The sequence below is a fragment of the Cucurbita pepo genome, chromosome 18 (assembly GCF_057944985.1).
Source record: "Cucurbita pepo subsp. pepo isolate OVF chromosome 18, ASM5794498v1, whole genome shotgun sequence".
NCBI lineage: Eukaryota > Viridiplantae > Streptophyta > Magnoliopsida > Cucurbitales > Cucurbitaceae > Cucurbita > Cucurbita pepo.
The window spans coordinates 8482679-8503857 of NC_141815.1; the positions used below are offsets into that span (position 1 = coordinate 8482679).

The 21179-nt window shown below is 36.0% G+C and overlaps 3 protein-coding genes across 4 annotated transcripts; 2 read left to right on the forward strand and 1 right to left on the reverse strand.

Annotated features, from left to right (window-relative positions):
- Positions 1–449: 449 nt before the first annotated feature.
- On the forward strand, positions 450–5829 carry LOC111779935 (2-oxoisovalerate dehydrogenase subunit beta 1, mitochondrial). Of its 2 annotated transcripts, none has more exons than XM_023660137.2 (13): positions 450–810; positions 1482–1593; positions 1732–1767; positions 1866–1925; positions 2006–2063; positions 2161–2258; positions 2988–3077; positions 3157–3225; positions 3324–3410; positions 4074–4169; positions 4271–4348; positions 5426–5512; positions 5602–5829. In XM_023660137.2, the coding sequence occupies exons 1-13, from the start codon at positions 647–649 to the stop codon at positions 5635–5637; spliced, it is 1071 nt and encodes a 356-aa protein (XP_023515905.2). In that variant the 5' UTR covers positions 450–646; the 3' UTR covers positions 5638–5829. The 2 variants fall into 2 exon arrangements, with proteins under 2 accessions (XP_023515905.2, XP_023515907.2); XM_023660139.2 differs by having other exon boundaries at positions 669–810; positions 1874–1925.
- A 692-nt stretch (positions 5830–6521) lies between these two features.
- LOC111779936 (TATA-box-binding protein) lies at positions 6522–12812 on the reverse strand. Its single transcript, XM_023660140.2, has 10 exons — positions 12565–12812; positions 11987–12079; positions 10508–10595; positions 10255–10326; positions 9499–9549; positions 8819–8863; positions 8372–8464; positions 7934–8035; positions 7163–7236; positions 6522–6991 (listed from the first exon to the last, which is right to left on the reverse strand). Coding segments are annotated over exons 2-10 (603 nt in total). The 5' UTR covers positions 12064–12079; positions 12565–12812; the 3' UTR covers positions 6522–6990.
- A 786-nt stretch (positions 12813–13598) lies between these two features.
- Positions 13599–20865, forward strand: LOC111780615 (chromosome-associated kinesin). Its single transcript, XM_023661056.2, has 8 exons — positions 13599–13935; positions 15102–15168; positions 16017–16094; positions 17668–17720; positions 17914–18050; positions 18130–18194; positions 20140–20198; positions 20504–20865. The coding sequence occupies exons 1-8, from the start codon at positions 13759–13761 to the stop codon at positions 20591–20593; spliced, it is 726 nt and encodes a 241-aa protein (XP_023516824.2). The 5' UTR covers positions 13599–13758; the 3' UTR covers positions 20594–20865.
- Positions 20866–21179: the final 314 nt, after the last annotated feature.

Consider the following 21179-nt stretch of genomic DNA (forward strand, 5'->3'; position numbering starts at 1 on the left):
CCAATTCAACCAATTCGATCTTTTGTATTGAGTCAAACAAATCCCTCGACCCAACCCAACTCCGAACATGTACACCACAGAAAGAGAAAAAGGGATATTTTGGGCATTTATGTGTAATAAGCACATTTTACCACTAATTTATTTTTAAATATTTTGTATTTTTGTATTAGTTTCAACAAATTTCTAATTTATTCATACCATTAATGAAAAGGACAAAATAGACATTTGACTATGTGGGACCCACAATAATAATAATAATAATAATAATAATAATAATAATAATAATAATAATGAGTGAATTTTGGAAATTAAGAGAGTAAAAAAAAAAAAAAAAAAATAATAATAATAATAAATTATTATTACATTTTTAATTTTTTTAGTAATTTGTTCATCTTTTTATTGATTATTTAATCTTCAACGGCTTTTCTAAGTTAATAATTATGAATTTCAAAGACGCAAGTGACAGAGTTTCGTCGTGTCAGCAGCTGTTTCATTGGATAATCTCGTGATTTTTTTTTTTAATTTTTTCTTATAATTTTTTTTGGTTGAGTGTTCGATTCGGTATTATCTGTTTGAAGCTTTTCCAGTTCTTTGTTAGGCATAAAAACGTGTGAAATCAAGTCACAATTCGTTCATCTCTTACGAAATGGTATCGATTTTGAGGAGATCGCCGAAACTGTTGAACTCCATTTGTAGGAGCCGATTTTCTGCTTCCTCTGATGGAAATCTTACGAGCCATGGAGGAAAATCTATGAATCTGTATTCTGCTATCAATCAAGCGCTTCATATTGCCCTTGAAACTGATCCTCGGTGTGTTTCTTTATTACGCTTTTTTGTTTTTTGGTTTGTGATCCCTGTGGTTTTGATAAAATCTTCTTTGATTCTGTGTTGTTTTTTTTCGCAAATGGTTGTGGTTTTTCTGTAATGAGTTTGCTGTGTTTTTCGACTTTCTGCTGTTTGGTTGCTGTTTTGCTTGAAATTTTTGAGTTGTTAGCTAGTGAGAGCTTGCATGGAAATGAAAGTGAAGGAAATTTGATGAAATCTTAAGAGCTTTATTTGGATTTGATCGGACGATTCCTCCACAGATTGATGAATCTTGTGGAACTGTTAATTTCTGAGCGTGTTCTTTCTGTTCTTCATGTGATTAAATCTTGGGGCAACAGTGACCTATCAGTTTTTTGGGCTAATTAAACTTGTTAGAGTCATCCTTTCAAGCACAAAGCTAAAGAGTTCTAGGAATAAGCTACCGAAGGCTTTGTTTTGGTAAGTTTTTGGTAGGAAGAAACCAAAGATATTTCATAGGAGATCGAGAGGTTTCAGATATTGTTCTTCATTCTAGGGCGTCCTGTTCGAGTTCTTCTATATAAACATATATCTTTTTGATGAATGGGAATTGAGCTGTTTTCTTATCACCCTTTGTTAACTGTTTAATGTTCTGGTAGCAATTTTGTTGTTTAAGAACAATATACTTCCACATTCAGTTCTTATGTGTTTGGAGAAGACGTGGGCTTCGGTGGGGTCTTCCGTTGCACAACTGGATTGGCGGATCGATATGGAAAAGACCGAGTTTTCAATACCCCTCTTTGTGAGCAGGTAGCTTACTCGTCGACTTTGAGATTTTGGAGGTCGATATGAGAGTACAGCCATTGTTCTTCCTAGTAATATCATGTGATCAATATTCTATTATCGAGTATATGTGAAAAGCTTCATTTTAACTCATTTTTAATACAGGGAATTGTTGGCTTTGGCATTGGTCTTGCAGCAATGGTAATTTTGAGGAATTTGCATACTTAGCCATGTGATGGAATTGCTTTGTTTCTCACATGTTTTCCCTTTTCTAACACATAAGTCGTTTCACGTGGTAGGGAAATAGGGCCATAGCAGAAATTCAGTTTGCAGATTACATTTATCCAGCTTTTGATCAGGTAAGCTTTCGTCTTCGTTGAAATTCTTCCTCCTGCCTTCTTGTTTGGCATTATCTTGAGAAAATTTTTGCCCTTCGTAGATAGTTAATGAAGCTGCAAAGTTCAGATATCGTAGCGGAAATCAGTTCAATTGTGGTGGTAGATTTCCTCCTCTCTTTGCATACAGCCAACTTCTTTCATGTTTACTTCCTCGTTATTGGCCCTTCATGTCACGCTTATTTACGAATCCTCTCAGGTTTAACAATCAGAGCCCCATATGGAGCTGTTGGTCATGGTGGTCATTATCACTCACAATCACCTGAAGCTTTCTTCTGTCATGTTCCTGGTATCAAAGTATGTTTCCGTCTTCTGCTAATTTGTCTTGACAAGTTTTAGGTCTTTTCAGTACTTTGTGACAAATATGTAACAATCCAAGCTCACCGCTAGCAGATATTGTCCTCTTTGACCTGTTATGTATCGCTGTCAACCTCACGGTTTTAAAATGCATCTACTAGGGAGAGGTTTCCACACCTTTATAAGGAATGTTTCGTTCCCCTTTCCAATTGATGTGGGATCTCACGATCCACCCCCTTGGAGGCTCAGTGTCCTTGCTGGCACAGTGCCCGGTGTCTGGTTCTGATACCATTTGTAACAGTTCAAGCTCATAGGTTGCAGATATCGTCTGTTTTGGCCCGTTATGTATCGGCGTTAGAGTTATTTATAGATTAAGGAGCCTTCATTTATGACCCATATGTTGGCAGCCAATGTATTGGCAGAGGGTCTTCTGACGAGCAAAGGATAGAGTTTTTATGATCCAAAAGTTAGCATCCCTATCTGACCGTAAAACCAGCAGTCATTTTGAAGAAGTTCAGAACTGGAGGAAAGGGGGACAGAATTTCACCTCTCTTACCTCTAGTTTGTAGACCATGCCATCTTTTCTTGCTGCCGTGTAGTCTCAATCATTTCTTGTAGAATAAACTTAACTTAGGACGTGTCTCAGTTATTTTGCTATTATATTAACTTCATTGCATGAATTATTACTTCTTTGGAAAACCATAATTTTATCGTTTTCATGCTAAACAGGTTGTCATCCCTCGAAGTCCATACCAAGCCAAGGGATTGCTACTTTCTTGCATCCGTGATCAAAACCCTGTTGTATTTTTTGAGCCCAAGGTATGAAAACTTTTCTAAGTTGTTTGCATCCATGTTTGTCCAGAAGTTGGGATGAAATATTTTGCGTGTTCGTCTTCAGTGGCTTTACCGTTTGGCAGTTGAAGAAGTTCCTGAGGATGACTTCATGTTGCCTCTATCAGAAGCAGAGGTTTGATCTTATCTCTTTGCATTTTCTAGTTATTTATGAATAATTCCATAGTGCATTAATAACGCAATGTTTGATAAACCTGAAAACGAGATATTCAGGTGATCCGAGAAGGCAGTGATATTACATTGGTTGGTTGGGGAGCGCAGCTTTCTGTTATGGAACAGGCCTGTATTGATGCTGAAAAAGTAAATCTCTTTACTTATTTTCTGGTATCTGTATTGTATGACAATGGAATTTTATATGCATCTGAATGGCAGGCTGAATTTCTTTCACTATTTTACTTACCGGTGGAAAGGGAAACCTTTCCATCTTGCTCTCCTTGGCTTTCAACTTACGTTCTCCCATCCGTTCAAGGGTTGGGTCTCTATCCCTTGCATTATGTACCCTTGGCCCACTCTACTAATTTCTCGGAAGGCTTCATGTAACAGCCTAAGTCCACCGCTAGCAGATATTGTCCTCTTTAGGCTTTCCTTTTTGGGCTTTCCCTCAAGGTTTTTAAAACGAGGGAGAGGCTTACACACCCTTATAAAGAATGTTTCGTTCTCCTCTCTAACCGATGTGAGATCTCACAATTCACCCCTCTTCGGGACATGGCGTCCTCGTTGGCACTCGTTTCCCTCTCCAATCGATCCCGATGTGGGATCTCACACTATAAGTTCATTATATATAATTAAAATGATATTAAAATGGTGAAGCTTAATTACTGTAGGCTGAAAGCTTTTCAACCTTCAATCTGAAACTTTGAAGAATGTGTGTAAACTGTTTACTTTTTAGATTTCAGTCTGCGAAGTCTCGGATCCGAGAACATAATCAACTAATGATCTCGTATTGCTCGATATATATTGCAGGATGGAATCTCCTGTGAACTGATAGACCTGAGAACTCTAATACCATGGGATAAGGAAACGGTGGAGGCCTCAGTTAAGAAGACTGGGCGACTTCTTGTAAGTTATATTTTCGTTTCTTTATAACATGTTTCCTGAGAAGTAAGAACTTTAACTGAAACAGATATAGAGTTATTACTAATCTCCATTTCTCTCTGTAGATTAGCCATGAAGCTCCGGTTACTGGAGGCTTTGGTGCTGAAATATCCGCTTCCATTGTTGAACGCTGCTTCTTACGGGTGAGCGCGGATTTTCAGCATATTTCTATTGGTAAAAGTACATTTTTAAAAAGATTAGGAATCACAAACAGAGAGATGAATTTACTCCCTCGCTGATTAGAGAGGGGCAGGTAAACTCTCCCTTCCCCTTCAACTTTCCTGAACAGACAAAGCATGGAATATACTCTCTCCTTCCCCTATGTAAATACTCCAACATTCCCTTGGTGGCCCTCCCGTTGTTTATTCCCCCTCGGTAAGTGTAACAGTCCAAGCCCACTGCTAGCAGATATTATCCTCTTTGGACTTTTTCTTTTGGGCTTCCCCTTAAGGTTTTTAAAATGCCTTTATTAGAGAGAGGTTTCCACACCCTTATAAAGAATGCTTCGTTTCCTTCTCTAACTGATGTGGGATCTCACAATTCACCCTCTTCACGGATCAGCGTCCTCACTGGCACTCGTTCCTCTCTTCGATGTGGGATCTCACTATCCACCCCCTTCGGGGCCTAGCGTACTCGTTGGCACACCGCTCGGTGTCCACCCCCTTTGGGGCTAGCAATGTCTGCTTTGGTACCATTTGTAACACAGTTCAAGCCTACCGCTCGCAGATATGGTTATCTTTGGGGTTTTCCTTTCAGGCTTTCCCTCAAAGGTTTATAACGCATCTGCTGGGGAGAGGTTTTCACACCCTTATAAAAAATGCTTCGTTCTCCTCTCCAACCGATGTGGAATCTCACAATCCACCCCTCTTCGGGACCCAGCGTCTTCACTAGCACTCATTCATCTCTCTAATCGATGTGGGATCTCACAGTAACTAACCTGTTGAGGGTGAATTTCCCTTCGTACTCGTCCTAGCGGTTGTAATCGGTGGCCTAACATCACATTTCTCTTTTTAGTAGGCTAAGACCTTTTATCTCACACCCCCAATCCAAGGAACCTTAAACTCTAGTTTGAAATTTGGAAGGTGGAGGCTTGTCCAAAGAACATGAACAATGGCTTGTAGAAAGCAACTAGTTTTATGGATATACTTCGATGTTCTTACTTTTGTTTGAGTACCCAATACAAGTAGAGTAGATAAAATGAGTATCTCTTTCTCTTGTAGTTGGAGGCCCCTGTTTCCAGAGTTTGTGGATTGGACACTCCATTCCCTCTTGTGTTTGAACCTTTCTACATGCCTACTAAGAACAAAGTAAGAGACTACCTTCCATCTTCTTGTAAAAGATTTGGCAAAATGTTCATTCCTAACCAATATAATACCTTTCTCTCTGGCTGGTGTAGATATTGGACGCCATCAAAGCAACTGTAAAGTATTAGATCCAAAAATGGCTGCTTTCAAGCAGACAACAAGAAATGTTCTTCATTCCATCAGTCTCTATCGATGAACTAGATGATGTCCCATTGTTGGTGGCTGTAAGGGCCTTCTCATGTTGAATAAGATAGTTTGAGTCAATGATGTCTGGATATCAAGATCCTTGGCAATAAAAAGTTATTATATTTATGAGAGTATATATTTACCTTTAGAAATAAATAAATGCTTCAAGAGAATGCTGACTTACTCGTTTTTTTTTTTAACCTTTCCATGTACCCATCTGTTACTTATTCATTGAAATGATTAATTAATTAACTAACAATTAGAATCAGTTAAATTTAGTGCCAAAAAAATTCATTTATCATTTGTTAATCCATTTTTAATCCAATAAAAATATTTTTCCACCTCCTCTTTATAATTTTAATCCATTTAATTCACTAGTCGGGAACGTAATTAACCCTAAATAGACTAGTCATGAACACGTGGATCCATTTAGGCCCGACTAGGAACACGTGGATCTAGAAAGAAAACCACGTGGATCCATTTAGGCCCGACTAGGAACACGTGGATCTAGAAAGAAAACCACGTGGATCCATTTAGGCCCGACTAGGAACACGTGGATCTAGAAAGAAAACCTGGCTCGGAAACAATTTCTTAATAGTAGGGAAAGAGAGTCCAATCTCTAAAATAGAGCTTAGTCTCTCCATACTTAAATATACTAGACTTAGGCGTAGGTTGGCTTGATCCAATAGAGTCGGAACACTCTGAGAGAGAAGAAAATGATGCTCGATATGTTGTGTGGGCTGGAGAGAGAAGCTCTGCAAAGCTGGGCACGACATCAACAATTACAAACAAACTAATCTTCGTTGTAATGGACGAGGACAACCCATCTCGAATCGTTTCTAATAACTTCTTATAATTTATAATTTATGAAGTAGAACTAGTTTACAGTTTACATGACCTTGTGTAAAGCATATTATAAATTGCATAATTGTCTGGTGTGAGTTAATGGAGAAAAACATTCTTCTATACACAATCCCCCACTATGATCACACAATATCAAAACTTTAAGGAAAAAAAATGAGGAAAAAAAAAGAAAGTTCAACAACTTCCCTCCACTTTTTATCACACAGATGAACAGGACACTAAAAGAAAAGACATGCATGTAATGCTCATCACTAGACCCTTCCATTTTATGCCAAAAACCAAAGGTCTTCTTCCATATCCTCAAACAGGAAGCAATCTCACCATAAATACACTTTTTTCCGGCTAGCTAGCTAATGTCTGTGTGCCAGTCCGTTTGTTCTCTAAGCATGAAGGAAAATTGACTTCCCGGATGGCTAGTCCAAAGCCAAGAATCTGCAAGTAGATGTTCGGTAAGACGAAATGACAACCAGAAAAGCTGCAAACATATGTTCGTAAAGACGAAACGACGAGCAATAAGCTTGCTTGTTTTATTTTAGAGTGAGTTCAGGTTATTCAGGCTCAGATCCAAATGTGAAGAAATTCAGTCCAAGAGAAGCATCTTACCATTGCTGGTTTTTCCTGAACTCTGTAAGCACTGGGTATATGTTCTCAAATGCTGTGTATGTCTCCTCTCTCACCTGAAGGAATCAAAATATAGATATTCACAGATCAAAGATGACTGGTCGAGTGACAGTCACTATCCACAGAGGGTAATGCTGTTCATCTAATCCTTGTCTCAAGATTGGTCAAAAGTGACCATAAGTCGTAATAAAATCATTTTGACTGCTAATTGAATCTTTGATAATTGATGCATATAATAAAGCACTTTATTGAAATCAGAGGACCAGTAACATATCCGAGTCAAGGAACTTGGAGACCTCCCTACTGAATAACTCATGCCCGAACTCAAATAACTAAACCATCACGTGTTCACCCTCCATTACTCCTCTATTCATGACCATCTCCGGCTAACAAACTCCTTAGCTGATTACTAATATATCATCTGTAATCTAATAGTATTTCTGACATCTACGTTGACATAAATTTCCATACAATCGACGATTTTTTATCATCTTACCAAGAATTTAATTATTGGTACGCTTCAATCTATTTGGAAGTACATTTTTGCTGAATTTAGTGTTCAGACTAGAAAATACGAATATAAGATAACAGGGGCCGATCGAAGAGTTTCTCCGTAAGATGGGGCTTGAGCTATTTTGTGGAGTCTTTGAGGGGGGAAACAATGGAACTTGGTTCTTTGTTATAAAATTATATTTAAAAAAAAAATACAACACTGATTTTAATAAGAACGGGAAATGGCAGTTGAGTTTTTACCTTAGCCCCAGTGAGAACTATTTTTCCAGAAACGAAAATGAGAAGCACAATCTTTGGTTGTTTCATCCGATAAATCAATCCAGGAAATAACTCTGGTTCGTACTGAAAAGAAACGGAGGGCGAAGTTTTAATAACGAAGTTACATCTCACATATCTAAGAAGTTCAACATCAAAATATAATGGTTAACCTGATAAAACATATAGTACAATTTCAACATTGTTGATACATGAAAAATCATAATGGACTAGTTCCCCACAAAAAGTCCATATCACAGAATCACTCAAAATATTGGACAAACCATAGTCAAGCACAAAAATATACATACATTCAGGTCATGCCCCCAAAAGAATATATCAGAAGAGGTAAAGATTTCTAGCAGAAAAATGCTTGCAAACTGTGGACCTTAGGAATCTGACAGATAAAGATCCAAAGCTTACACTTGAAAAGGCACCGTGTGAATATGCAAGACCCTCGAGTCTTATGGGGAACTTAACATCACATGAGCCAACAATATTCTGAATCTTAAAATCCTGCACCAGATAAAAAAAGCATAAGCATATATTACAGCAAGAACAAACACTAAATAAATGAGAGAAGCAATAGAAAAGGCCATCAGCTAAAAGTATCATGAGGTAAAGCTAATTCATTGTTCAATTTGAACGCGAATGAGATCATGGATCTAAGAGTCTGCCTGACGGCATTTGCAATTCCATGCACGCAAAAAAAATTGGTCAGATGAAGAATTTGTATGAAAATGTGATACATAATTTTAGTTTCCTTCTCTAATTGTGCATATCTTATTTTCCCTCTCTTTTGTCTTCTTTCGTTCTTACTGAAAGAGTTTCCGGTGGACCATACACATGAGGGGAAGAGAAGCACGTTACCTTAAACTTGGCAGGAAATCCAAGTTTTTGGATTATACGGGCGTACTGGAAAGAGGAAACAAGGTCCAATATCAGATAAAGAATAGCTTCATATTAAACAGAAGGGCGTTGTTTCATGAGATGGAAAGATCTTAGATTAATAAGAAAATCAATAAACTGAACATCAACTGATCGTGATTAGTGGTTCCCTATGATGATTTAATCTCAGATAACATATCAACGCCTAAATATGTAAATATTCACACATATTTCTTGTTACAATAAGATGTAAACTAAAAATTACTTTTAACTATCAACTATTCTCCACACCTAAAACCTAACAACTAACCATATCTCAGCTCATATCTCTAATTTTTTGCCCATATTTTGAGGTTTTCGGTGAAAATATTTCCTAAATTAAAAACATTATTTCTGGAGTACTTATAAAATGAAATCTGTGAGATTTAAACTTCAAAATTCAATTTAAATCACTGAATCAGGGGAGGGGGACTGATGAGTGATGTTAAACAACTAGTCAGACCTTTGAAAAATCAATGAACGAAATGATAATATTTTAACATAAAAATCGAGTAGACCTTCTCAAGCAGTGTGATTCTATCATCGATATCCCAACAGCCAATGAGTAGAGAGGTGATTTCACAACCTCTACACACTAAGAATACTGGAAAGAAATTAAGTACCTTTCTTGCAGCTAATTTTGATTGTTGTTCGCTCTTAGCTCCAGTACAGACCTACACCACATCATACATCCAAATAGCTAAAACAAGATACTCTTCAAGTGCAACAGCCAAGTTACAAGAAAAAACATTCATCCTTATAACTATACTGGCACTTTAAGTACACGAGAACTCTCACTCAACCTAAATTCAATTCAAACAAATTTCATCAAGTTTCAAAACAAATTATTTGAACAATGAACCTGTTTAATAGGGATTCAAGCAAAGAATATCGACAGGATAAATTATAAATATTGGTTTGGGGCTTTTTTTTTTGAGTCGGGTTGAGGTTCGAATTTTTGACCTTTTGATCAAGGTCATAATGCCTTAATAGTATGTGGGTTTGAGGTTACCATTATATTATGTAATAAAATATTGATCATGATATGGATCTCCCCCTATGATTTCTTTCAGATGGGTTTTTACAATTATTTCTTAATAAGACAAGTAATGGGTTGTACATGAGTAATGTTAACTTTTTTTTCTTTTTTATTTTCTCGTCAACATTTTATGAGGTCAACTTGTCTTTCGGATGTGACCCAACATGCCTATCTTTTTTATATAAAAAATAAGAAAATAGGATACCATTTTTGTGTGTTTGACACAAACAAGGTCAAACGTTTCTTCATGACAAACATAGAAATAAAGTAAATCACTGGAAGCTACTGAATATGGCAGGCAAGCTCCCGCTGTTTGTAAATTAGATAGACAATAACTTACCATCTTTCCAGATGCAAATATCAGTGCTGTGGTTTTTGGCTCCCTTATTCTCATGATAACAGCAGCAAAACGCTGTTTCATAGAAACAACAATTGAAAATCTTAAAAATTCAGATTCAAATGTAAGAGGAAACAACAAAGCTCCACCCTGAAAATGGGATTCTTGATGTCCATGATGAATTGCGAAATATCTGCGATGGTATATTTTTTTTCTTTTACGAAGTCTGCATAGGCTTACAATAAACATCACTTGCCTTGGGATTGTATTCAGCATTGCGAGCTTGCAGAGCAATGGCCTTCAGATCCAACTTGCAGTCCAGATTGACTGTTGACACAATGTTCCTAGAAACAGTATAATACAATATACGTGCATTAAGAAACATAAACTATATATACATACCTGGAGTTCCTAAACATGTAAAGCCAGAACAAATAGACACTGATGCCTACATCTTACTTCACAAAAGGCAGTATGAACCAGCAAATAAAGAACCCAGAGTTGTTTCTGTTAAAATCTTCTTCAAGAGGTTGTCTACTTCAGTTTAAGTTTCATTTTAAAACTGATTTCTATTCGGTAGAAGTTTCAGTTCGAAACTAGAAAGAATGGCTGAGAAGGGAATGAAACTCGAGCAATAGTCCTTCAAAATATTTCCAATTTTTAAAACGTTTTGTACATTGAGAATAAATCTCAAGGTATCTTAGGAAAAAGTGAGAATATGCATACACAATACACACACATATTTATGATACAATAACAATACTTTATGTAAAATTATTATCCAATCCAACTTATCAATGTCCTAAATGATTTTACATATTAATATAGAAAATGAAAACAAACTTAAAGTTAATAATGCATATGCAAAGCATTTACAATGTATTTCACTCTCAAAGTATTCAAATTGTACCAAGCATGTTTATAACTTTAAACTGATACGTGACATATTTCAACTATGATTAACAAGTGCACAAATGTCAGAATGTCTAACAGGGACACATTGCCCAAACCAAAATGTTAACGCACCCTAGCTTACACGAGTCTTTACCAAAATAATTTATTCAGCAAGAATAATGCTTTTACTTGGTTATCAGTCATCACATCTTAGAGTTATATATGAATTTTTTGTCAAGAAAGGAGAAGCTTATCCGAATAATTCTATGCAAGATGACCAAGACCATGCAAAGACCATTTTAGACCATAAATCTTGACAAATCCTTAGCTGTCAGTCTATATATATATCAGAATTGACTTTCTCTGTTTATGTATAGACGAAATTTTGATGTTCCGGAGTCTCAATAAATTTTTGGTGGATGTAACTGATCCTTAGAACTTCTATTCAACTCTCTTATTACCAAATCTACAGCTGTGTTCCCTGTGTGTGTGTGTGTGTGTGTGTGCACGCAAGAGAAAGAAGGAGACATGGGGGGAGAAGGAGATTGGGTGTATTTTCGTCCCATTCAATATTGATTATTTCAAAGCTCGAGAGTTGAAAAAATCACACCTACGTAAAAATTAAAGGCTCATTTGTAGCTTAGGCCGAAAAGTAAACTATTCTCTTTTCCAGAGTAACCCAATTTCTGGATGTGAATCACTAAACTCGTCCATGATACCAAGTTATCGTAAAGGAAAAAACCCAACACTTAATACTAATGAAGCGCTTTAATTTAGCCTACAAAAAAGAGCTATCATACAAAATCAGAAGGCACAAGTGGTTGGAAAAGTTAGAACTCACTGAAGAGTAGGTACAATCCCAGAAGGATGCTTTTTAAGATCAACGGGTTGGGCTCCTTCCAAGCCTTGATCTGCCATTCCTTATAAGAAATCTCTGCACAATGAAACTCTACTCTTTAAATTCTTGCTCCAAAATAATTATTCGAAAAAAAAATTACGAAACCACCGCTCTTCACACTTCTTCAATGCCCCAAGCCCAAAATCAGGAGAAGATACCCATGAATTATAAATAAAACCAAGACTCCATGCCCATTAATGAACTGAAAATAGTAATCCATACATCATGTACAGAAATCACGGACCCACTTCTCAAATTGACGATAAATGTCAAACGAAATACGGGGATCATAGAAAACCACTCCATTCTGATCAATCATTAAGGGGTATACACAAACCCTCCTCTCGCAAGCAAATCTAAGAAAAACATGCCCTAGGTGCCAGCTGAGGAAGGCAAGACACAAACCCAACAAAAAGCTAAATCAAAACCCAAAAGCTAACCCATCAACACACCCGATCTGTTGATCACAAGACCAAACAAACAAACAAACAAATTAAAAAGAACACAAACAAAAACCAGACCTCTTGCAAATGGGAAACCCTAGAATTGAGCAAAGAATTTCCAGTCGATCGGACCAGAAATTTAGTGGGAAAATTGCGAATTGATTGAGGAAGCGGGAAGAGTTTGAAAGGCGAGGTGTTTTATATCTGGGTATGTATGTGAGAGAGACGATGGAGAAAGCTTTATAAATGGAGAGAGTTTTTGAGTTTTGGTTTCCAAAGAAGAGAACGAGAGGAGAGGGAATGCGTTTATGCGATGGGAATCGGAGCTTTGTGCGCTTCTGGGATTTATCTCTTGAGGCGCCTTTTTTATCTCCTTCCGCTTTTGCCCTTTGGAGTTTGCGAGATTGTGACCTGGACTTGGGGGTGGTTTTGGAATTTCGATGGTTCGATTGCTGCTCTCACCGGACGGTTCTGTTTGGCGCGTCAATGCCCAATAGCACTTCCCCACGTGTCCCTCCATATTTTTTATTTAACATATAATTTATAATTGGATCCAGTTATATATTTATATATAATATTCTCTTTCTTTTTTTCTTTTTTTCAAAATGCAAAACACAAATAATAATAATAATAATAAATAATATATATATAGCATAAAAGTAATCGGTAATTCACACACGTTTAGTGTGGTCAGCTAACCGAACCGAGGTGAATCTTTATCTTCGAGCACGGAATGTACGAAGGACTCGAGCTAGTTGGCATTATGAGTAGGTCCAACGAAGAGATGCCAAAAGATATTTGAATCTATCTCGACTCAAAGTAGAAATTTAGATAAACTAAGTCTAAACTATATAAAACATCTTTTTTTTACTTAAAAAAATTTACCATAAAAAAATTATAAATATTAATGAATTTTTTAAAGGCGGGATAATATTTTTTAGATCGTTTTAAAAATTTAAAAGTATTTTTAAAACAAAATATAATTGGGTTTCATTTAAAATTAATGAAAAAATATCATTTATTTATTTAAAAAAAATTAAAAAAATTATTGATTTTTTTTTTTTTTTTTTATAACACAATTTCATAATTTAACCTAGATTTAATTTTTATAGAATAATGTATTTGATCAGATTTACTTGGGGGAGAAAAATAGGCCAAGCAACGAACTGAGAACCCTTTCAATCGCAATTCATAAACTGGTCGGAGTTTCCACGGCGGTGCTGGTGGAGGAGAGAGTTGAAGGCGAAACACCGTTCGTCGAGATCGGAGAAAATGGGCGCCGGAGACGAGAAGCAACCGGAGCCATCGCTCGAGAATGTAAGCGCAGTATCTTCCATATCGGCGATTGCAGAGGACCTGCAGCGTTCGGTTGTTCAATCGAAGGATTCTGCTATTCGCTCTGCTCGTTCTCTCCAAGAGGCCTCTTCGTCACATATCCGTTCGTTTCAGGTTGCGTCCTTAGTCAACTTTTATAATCCGTTGTCATTTCGTATACTGACATTTATTTCTGTTATTTACTTTCATTAGATATCTGTAGCGTTTAGAGTTTATGTTCTGCCTGGCTTGAGATGGATAGAAATCAATTCTGTTGTGAAATGTTCGTCCTACTGAAAACCCGTTATCTTTCGTAAGAAGACTTTATTTCAGCTGGCATTAATGGAAGTTTCAGGAGAATATCTCGTTTGATCATAATTCTGTGGAAGTTTACACTTTATGTGGGAGTTGTGAGAAAGGGACGTTTGATTAATCTATTAGAGAGACTGATCGATAACTACATGGAATTGGATAAATCGTTGAAACAAAATTAAGATGGAATGGAGAAGCAAATTATTGTACTAATTGATTGGTTGTGTAATGAGAGCTGAAAGGCTTTGAGATTATAAATTAGCTTAGACGTTTTTTCCCCTAAACTTCAACAGTCCCGCTTACTTTCTCACCGAATTTATGGTAAGTGATAAGGGGACAATGAAAAACATTGAAGTGCTGTTTTGAAATATGGACTCTGAAGATACCTATTTATTTCTGAGGCTATTGTTAAATCAAAATTTAGTAGGGAAAAAAACATTCCTCGCTTTTCTGTGCTTCTGATCCTGATCTTAGTCCTACCCTTTTTGTTTCTGCTGAAATCTGATTATAGTTGCATTAGTTTGCTGCTTTCTCTGCAATGCGCGTGATATTCACCCTACAACACACTCCCCGTCACTTTGATCGAAGAATTTTGGTGCTTACAATTGGAAGGTCGAAAATTCCTAGTGGAAAATATTGGTTGATGCAATTATGAGATCAAATGAATTATTGCATTTTTGAAGACCAACGAGAACCAAGATGTCCATCAAATTAAATAATTTTTACAGATTCAATTTGAGGAATGAAGTTGATGTCCTATCAAGATAAGAAGTGCACCGGTGAATGAAGGAGTAACAAAAATCTAACGGTTAATTCATGGTGTTTTGGTACTTTTATGAGTTTGGATGATCAATTTTTTACTCAGTTCTGTATTTTGCAATTAACGTTATCAGTACTGATTGTGCAAATGTTAAATTTATATTTTTCGTATTTGTTCGTTTCTTCTCATCGTATAATACATTTTTGAGGTGAATATAATCATCTTTCAGGATTTTGTACCCCAAGCAGCATCACAGTTTAAAACTCACGAGGATGCTTTTTTCCGCAAAGTTAAAGGTCTCTTTTTATGTTTCTTGTTCTACCATTATCTGCATGCTTTAGAACTTCAGCTAAGTCAATATTAGCTTGACAGGAGTAATGCCCTCGTCCTTCTTGTTAAAATTACTTAGGAAGTGAATTAGAACCGTGTACTATAACAATAAGATCCTTAGAGGAGTGGAGCAATTTGCGAGTGAGGTGTGGTCCTTTATTAGCTTTTATACCTCGTTTTGGGTTTCCATCTGTAAAGAGTTTTGCGATTATCGCTTAGGTCTCATTTTGTTTAACTGGAGCCCTTTCATGAGGCAGTTGCGCTTTTCTTGGGCTTTTCTTTATTCCCCGTGTATTCTTTAATTTATTCTCAATGAAAGCTTGGTTTTTATAATTTAAAAAAAAAAAAAAATTGTGTGATGTTTATAACTTTGTGACCTAGCTAGGTTTTGATTTTCTTCACTGTGTTCTTTATCTGATTCTTTTTGTAATTATTTTATCTCTGAGATTAATACGAATAGGTGCAACTTGTTGTAAGACTAATATAGTTGGTGGATTATTTTGTAAACTTTTCATGAAACTGATAAAATTTTTGTTTCCTTTATCCTCCAAAAGTTTTCTGAGATAATGTCGAGGCATGGATATCCCGAGAAGATAAATTTATTCTTATTCTTCCAGTGTCACAGTAGGAATTTTTATTTTGGTTTTTGTAATTAACTCAGCTTGCGTTCATCTTTCATTATCTCCTAATGGGAGGGCCTTTTTTATATTATTTTACTTTTAATAAGAAAATAAATCTTTTCATAGAAAGTAAGGAGAAGTTTTTATTTTACTTTCACAATCCTATTTATTTATGTTATGTTATCACTGTGTAGATGAGTTTATGATAGCAAGGGAACACCCAGCTGCTTCTATTGGAGTTGCTCTTACAGCTGCCCTTCTCGTTATGCGAGGTATGGAGTAATATTTCCCTCAACACCAAAGCTGGTTATTAGTTTATTTTAAGTCAGATTTCAATGATCTCACTTCTGATCCTCCGGTTCTAATTTGTCTAGTTTTAGTAGGTAGTATTAGGCCTTGACCCTGTTGTGTTTTGGGATTTTTCTATTCTTTGGAGACGTGCAAGCTTCTTCCACATCAATTCTTATTTATCTATCAAGGAAGTTCTTTAGTCTCATGTCATTTTTTTCATGTTTCAAACTGCGTAGATTATTCTATTCAGCATCAATTGGATAAATACGTTTAGATGAGTTTGTTGAAATTAACTCATCAAAATGATATCAGATTGAACTTGTTTGTTTGCATAATCAGAAGAGAGTTACGTAATATAGGCTTGAACAGGGGAATATGGTGATAAAAAAGAACCACGGGAACTTAGCTTACTTGCTAAGCTTGTGGTGTCCCATATGGTTTGGGATCAAGTTCTCAAGAATTTTGTGCATGTGTGACAACGTGGTCAAGAGCTTCCCTATTACCAACAGGACTCAGAGATCATTCAGGATGGTGTAGTGCTGTTTGTTGTTTTAGTTCATTTAGAAGCCCATGGTTCTTCATTGCTACCTAAACGCTGTTTTTTCTCTCTCTTTTTCCTCCTCTAAAATCAAATTTGTTATTGGTGAATGATCTATTCTCTTTGGGAAGATGCATGAGCTACTACAATGAGGGGGTATTTCCTTCTTCCCTAATCTTTACACCTGTCTCTCACTAAAATGCCCACTGTTGGAATATTGGAATATTAAGAATTCTTGGATCTGAATTTTGGAAGGAATTTAATGATTCTCCATATGGTTACACATCCATGCGTGAAGGTTGCCTCCCCCTTATATTTGAAAAATCGGATCTTGGAAAGGCCAGGGTTGTCCACTTGGAAACGCCTCCTCTTGGAGAGCACTGACTTGAACCAAACTTTTTCAGGGGTTCACTATGGTGTTTTACTTGTCCAAACTTTCTCCTTTTTTGTAATTTTTCTCTCTTCTATCAATGCCGAATGATCAAATCAAACACATACACCACCACTATTATTGCCAATTGAAGAGCCTTCATGTAATTTTCTTGGTTTTGTTTGAGAGCTAGCTGTTTTATTCTCCCTTCTATTATTTTCATCATAACCAATTAATTTGGTTTTTTTGAAATGAAAACAAAAATTTCCCTTTTGGGTGTGAAAAGTTTGAACTGCGGAACTCCCTTTAGAAGTATCCAAAGATCTCCCATACGATCAAGAAAATCTAGAATTATAAAGTCTTTTGGAAAATACAAGGAAGCACCCCACTTAGAAAAAAAAGACTTACCATCTATCTCATTCTCCACAAACAAGGAAAGAAAGAAAGAAAGAAAGAAAGTGTAATCAAGTTTTTCTTTTTACTAGTATCTGCCTTGGGGAGAATTTTCCTAGATATTATTGTTAGTTGCCTGCCTGGAATTGCGTTGATTATCCTTATGTTCTACCCTCTCCTTTGTTTTGTTTTTCCTTCTTTTTTTGTGTATGTAAAGTTAGCCTTGATTTTTAAGGATTGCTCTTTTCTGTAGGGCCAAGAAGATTTATGTTTCGTCATACGTTGGGTCGATTTCAAACTGAGGAGGTTCTTACCTTATTTATTTTCTTAACTATTCCATCTTGGTTTATGATTGAATTGTTGATGAATCCATTCTCATTGTATGTATGCTAATTGGAATTTGGAACAACCGGAGTTTTGACGTTACTCTGGATTAGTTCATTATTTTCCTTCGTTGATTATTGCTGATTGTTTTATTATTTTTTCCCCCTTTGAGCAGGCAATTTTTTCAAAGGCTGAGAAGCACGTGAAGGAGTTGAACCTTTCAGTGGACTTGATGAAGAAGGAGAGCAAAAAACTACTTGAGAGGGCTGCTCTAGCTGAAAAGGATATGAAATACGGCTACAACGAGCTGATGTATAAGCATTGTAGTAGTCAAAACATAAAAAAGTTTAGAACTACTAGATTCTCTCCATCTGACTATTTTAATATACAGGAATGCTGGAAGTCAAATTCAACATCTTTCAAGGTCAATTTACAAGGCTGAAGCCCAAGCTGCACGTATGTTTATTGATTTATGAAACTCTATAGTTGTCTTAGTTTCTACGTTATAGTGATGCTTAAGAGACTTTATTTGGTTATGAACATTTTCTTTCTTATTACGTTTTTGTTAATTTGATAGTCTGACCATCTTACATTGTAGACATAAGTCACATAACATTGAATTAGATATTGAGATACTTCCCTATCGTTATAAATATCTTGACGGATTTGAGCAGAGGGGGCAATGGAATTATAGTTCTTCTGAGATAATATTCTAGATCTCATGATGCTGCAGCTTATTGATATACCATTGGTATTGATTTTTGGAACTAAATAGCATCTTTCTTATATATTCATCTATAGCACGAAAAGTCTCTTTTGCAGTAGTTGTACTGTTCATGGGGTGGACAGCAACCGCATCAATCACTCCTTCATCACTAGGGTTTGGAATGTAAAAGTTCTGGAGAATGGGAGGTTTGTTGGCTTGTTGTTTTTGGAGGTTCATTGGCTTGTCTTTAGGAGAACAAGTAGGCATTGATTTCAGCCAAAGGTCCTATATTCTCGTGAATGACCTTCAAAGGTGTTTCCCTTGGGGAGGAAAGCATATTTCGATTTCCATTTCTGGAGTGTGTTTGTAATGCGCTCAATAATAGGTGCCAACAAAGGAAGCCTTCTTGGCTTGCCATCAAGAGGTAGCCCAAGGCAAGAGCTTGGCCAAGTACCCTTGTGACACTCAAGATCTGGCAGTACTGCAAGGAACTTCCTTTTCCCTATCTGTGAGCTTTGTCTCCAGTTATCCAAAATTAGGGAAAGGCTATGCCTCTCTGAGGTTTTCAAATCCCTCACCAGTGAGATCTCAGAAATCCCTTTTATCCATATGTGAGCTTGGCCATTAAACACAAAGTCACAACAACAAAGAATATGATCTAGATCTTTAGTCACACTCTCACAAAGAATGCAAAAATGTGGCCTGACCACGAAGGTTGAAAACCTCAAGATGTGATCTAGAGTTCCAAGTAGAAACTGTCAAACAAAGATCTCAATCTTCTTTAAAATTTTAACCTTCTACGACGAGGAGAAAGAAGATATCAACAGCATACCCATGAGAGATATTCCCTAAAACTATGAGAAAGCCCAGTTCTACATCAGATTCATATCCCATTTTGCTTTCAATTGTTTATCCTTCTCGAGAACAATGACTTTTAAATTTCAAAATTACTGGTTGCAGCACCCTTTCATCATACTTGATTCTAAAGCTTGATGGAATAAGTTTTTGGGCTATTAACTTCTTTTAAAGAAGAGTCTAAGGAAGACTTGTAGATCCTTGTGATAAATAAGTGTGTTTAGGGATGTTTTCTCGAGAAAAAGATTGAAGGAAACCTTTGAAATTCAAGCTTGCAACCTACGAGAAAGAGGAGTTATTCAAGCTTTTTTTGTTATTTGGAGAGCTTCGTATTGATAAACATAGTTTCTTTTTTCAGTTTTTGACCACCTTAAATTGATCTTCAATTCAAAAGGAGGGTTCTTAACCAAAACCTTCAATGGGACTGAGAGCAATGATGTACTGTTGTATGATACCAAAATCTGTACTCTACTTAATTCATCAATCTTCAACAGCAATATTTTGTTCTTAATACTATAACTTGTACTGTTGGGGCATCTGCTTGGTAGCTGCATGACTAGTTCCAGTTATTTTGTTCCTGATTACTCTGTTTAGTTAGTTCTGTCAAGTGGAAAAGAATAATATAAATATTATCAAATAGTATTTAATTGTAAATTATTTCTAACATTGTATGATGACATTCACAACTAATAGTATCATGTGGACGAAAATAAATATTTATATTTCCATTCTGTTTCCGTATGGCATCTGTAATGGTTGAGACTTGAGAATAAGAGTACACGTTAAACATCATGATTGCATATAATTTCTGAAGTCTTTATATTTTTTTGATTTCTGCAGATTTGATGGATGGGCTGCGGGAAATTTCTGGGAGGGACGCATTAAAACTTCGAGCAGAGGTCAGCCTGCCATACTATTCATTCCCCTTCAATTGATAATTGAATTTTATGTTTCGTTTTAAGTTAAATTACAAGTTTAGTTGGGACGTGCCATTAGGTTGCTAACCAATTTAACATTATCTGATGAGTTCTATAGATTTGAATTTTTTGAACTTGTCTAAATTTTGTAAATTTGATAACCAATACATTCCTTAATGAACTTATTTGACACAAAATAAAAATTTAGTAACATATTTGACACAAGCTTAGGTAGGTACTTATAATATGCACAATCACGAAATTTTGGAGTCTATCTGTACTTGTAGGTGGCTTCGATGGCAACTTTTTTGAAGCGCCATAGGAGTTCGCTCGAAAACAGGGCGATGAAGGTCTCTGAATTGGGTATTCCTCTGTGATTGACTGGAGATTGAGGTATGAATTATGTTTAGTTGTCTAATGTCTACGACAATTTTGATATTGAATAATTTCCAAAATTGGGGGCGTTACTTCCATCTGGACTAAGTTTTATTAGTGAAAATAGAGTGATGAAATCTTGTTGGAATTTTTCACTCGGAAAAATTTAACATTGACATTTTTCATTTTATCTGAGTATGAACTTGTACTGAATATGATTTGGTCATGTAACCAAACACACCCTTTGCTATGGTTAATCATTCATTTTTACCTATTATTAGCTTTTCTTTATAAAATTTTGACCATATGTTACCCATCTTTGTCTTTTAGTAACAATAAAGAGTACTTAGTATTTTGTAAGTACTTCAAAAGGCATTTTTCTTAATTCAAAAAATCGTTTTTTCACTAAATTCTTCTAGATTTTTCACTCTATCGCCTTTCATACAGCAAACAAATACTTAAAAAAGAGGGTTAGGTTTAGTAGCTAAATTTTGGTTGTTAATTTTCATAGATTTGGTATTGAATATGATGAATTACACCTAAAATTTTAATGGTGTCAAATAGATCCAAAAAAAATATATATATATA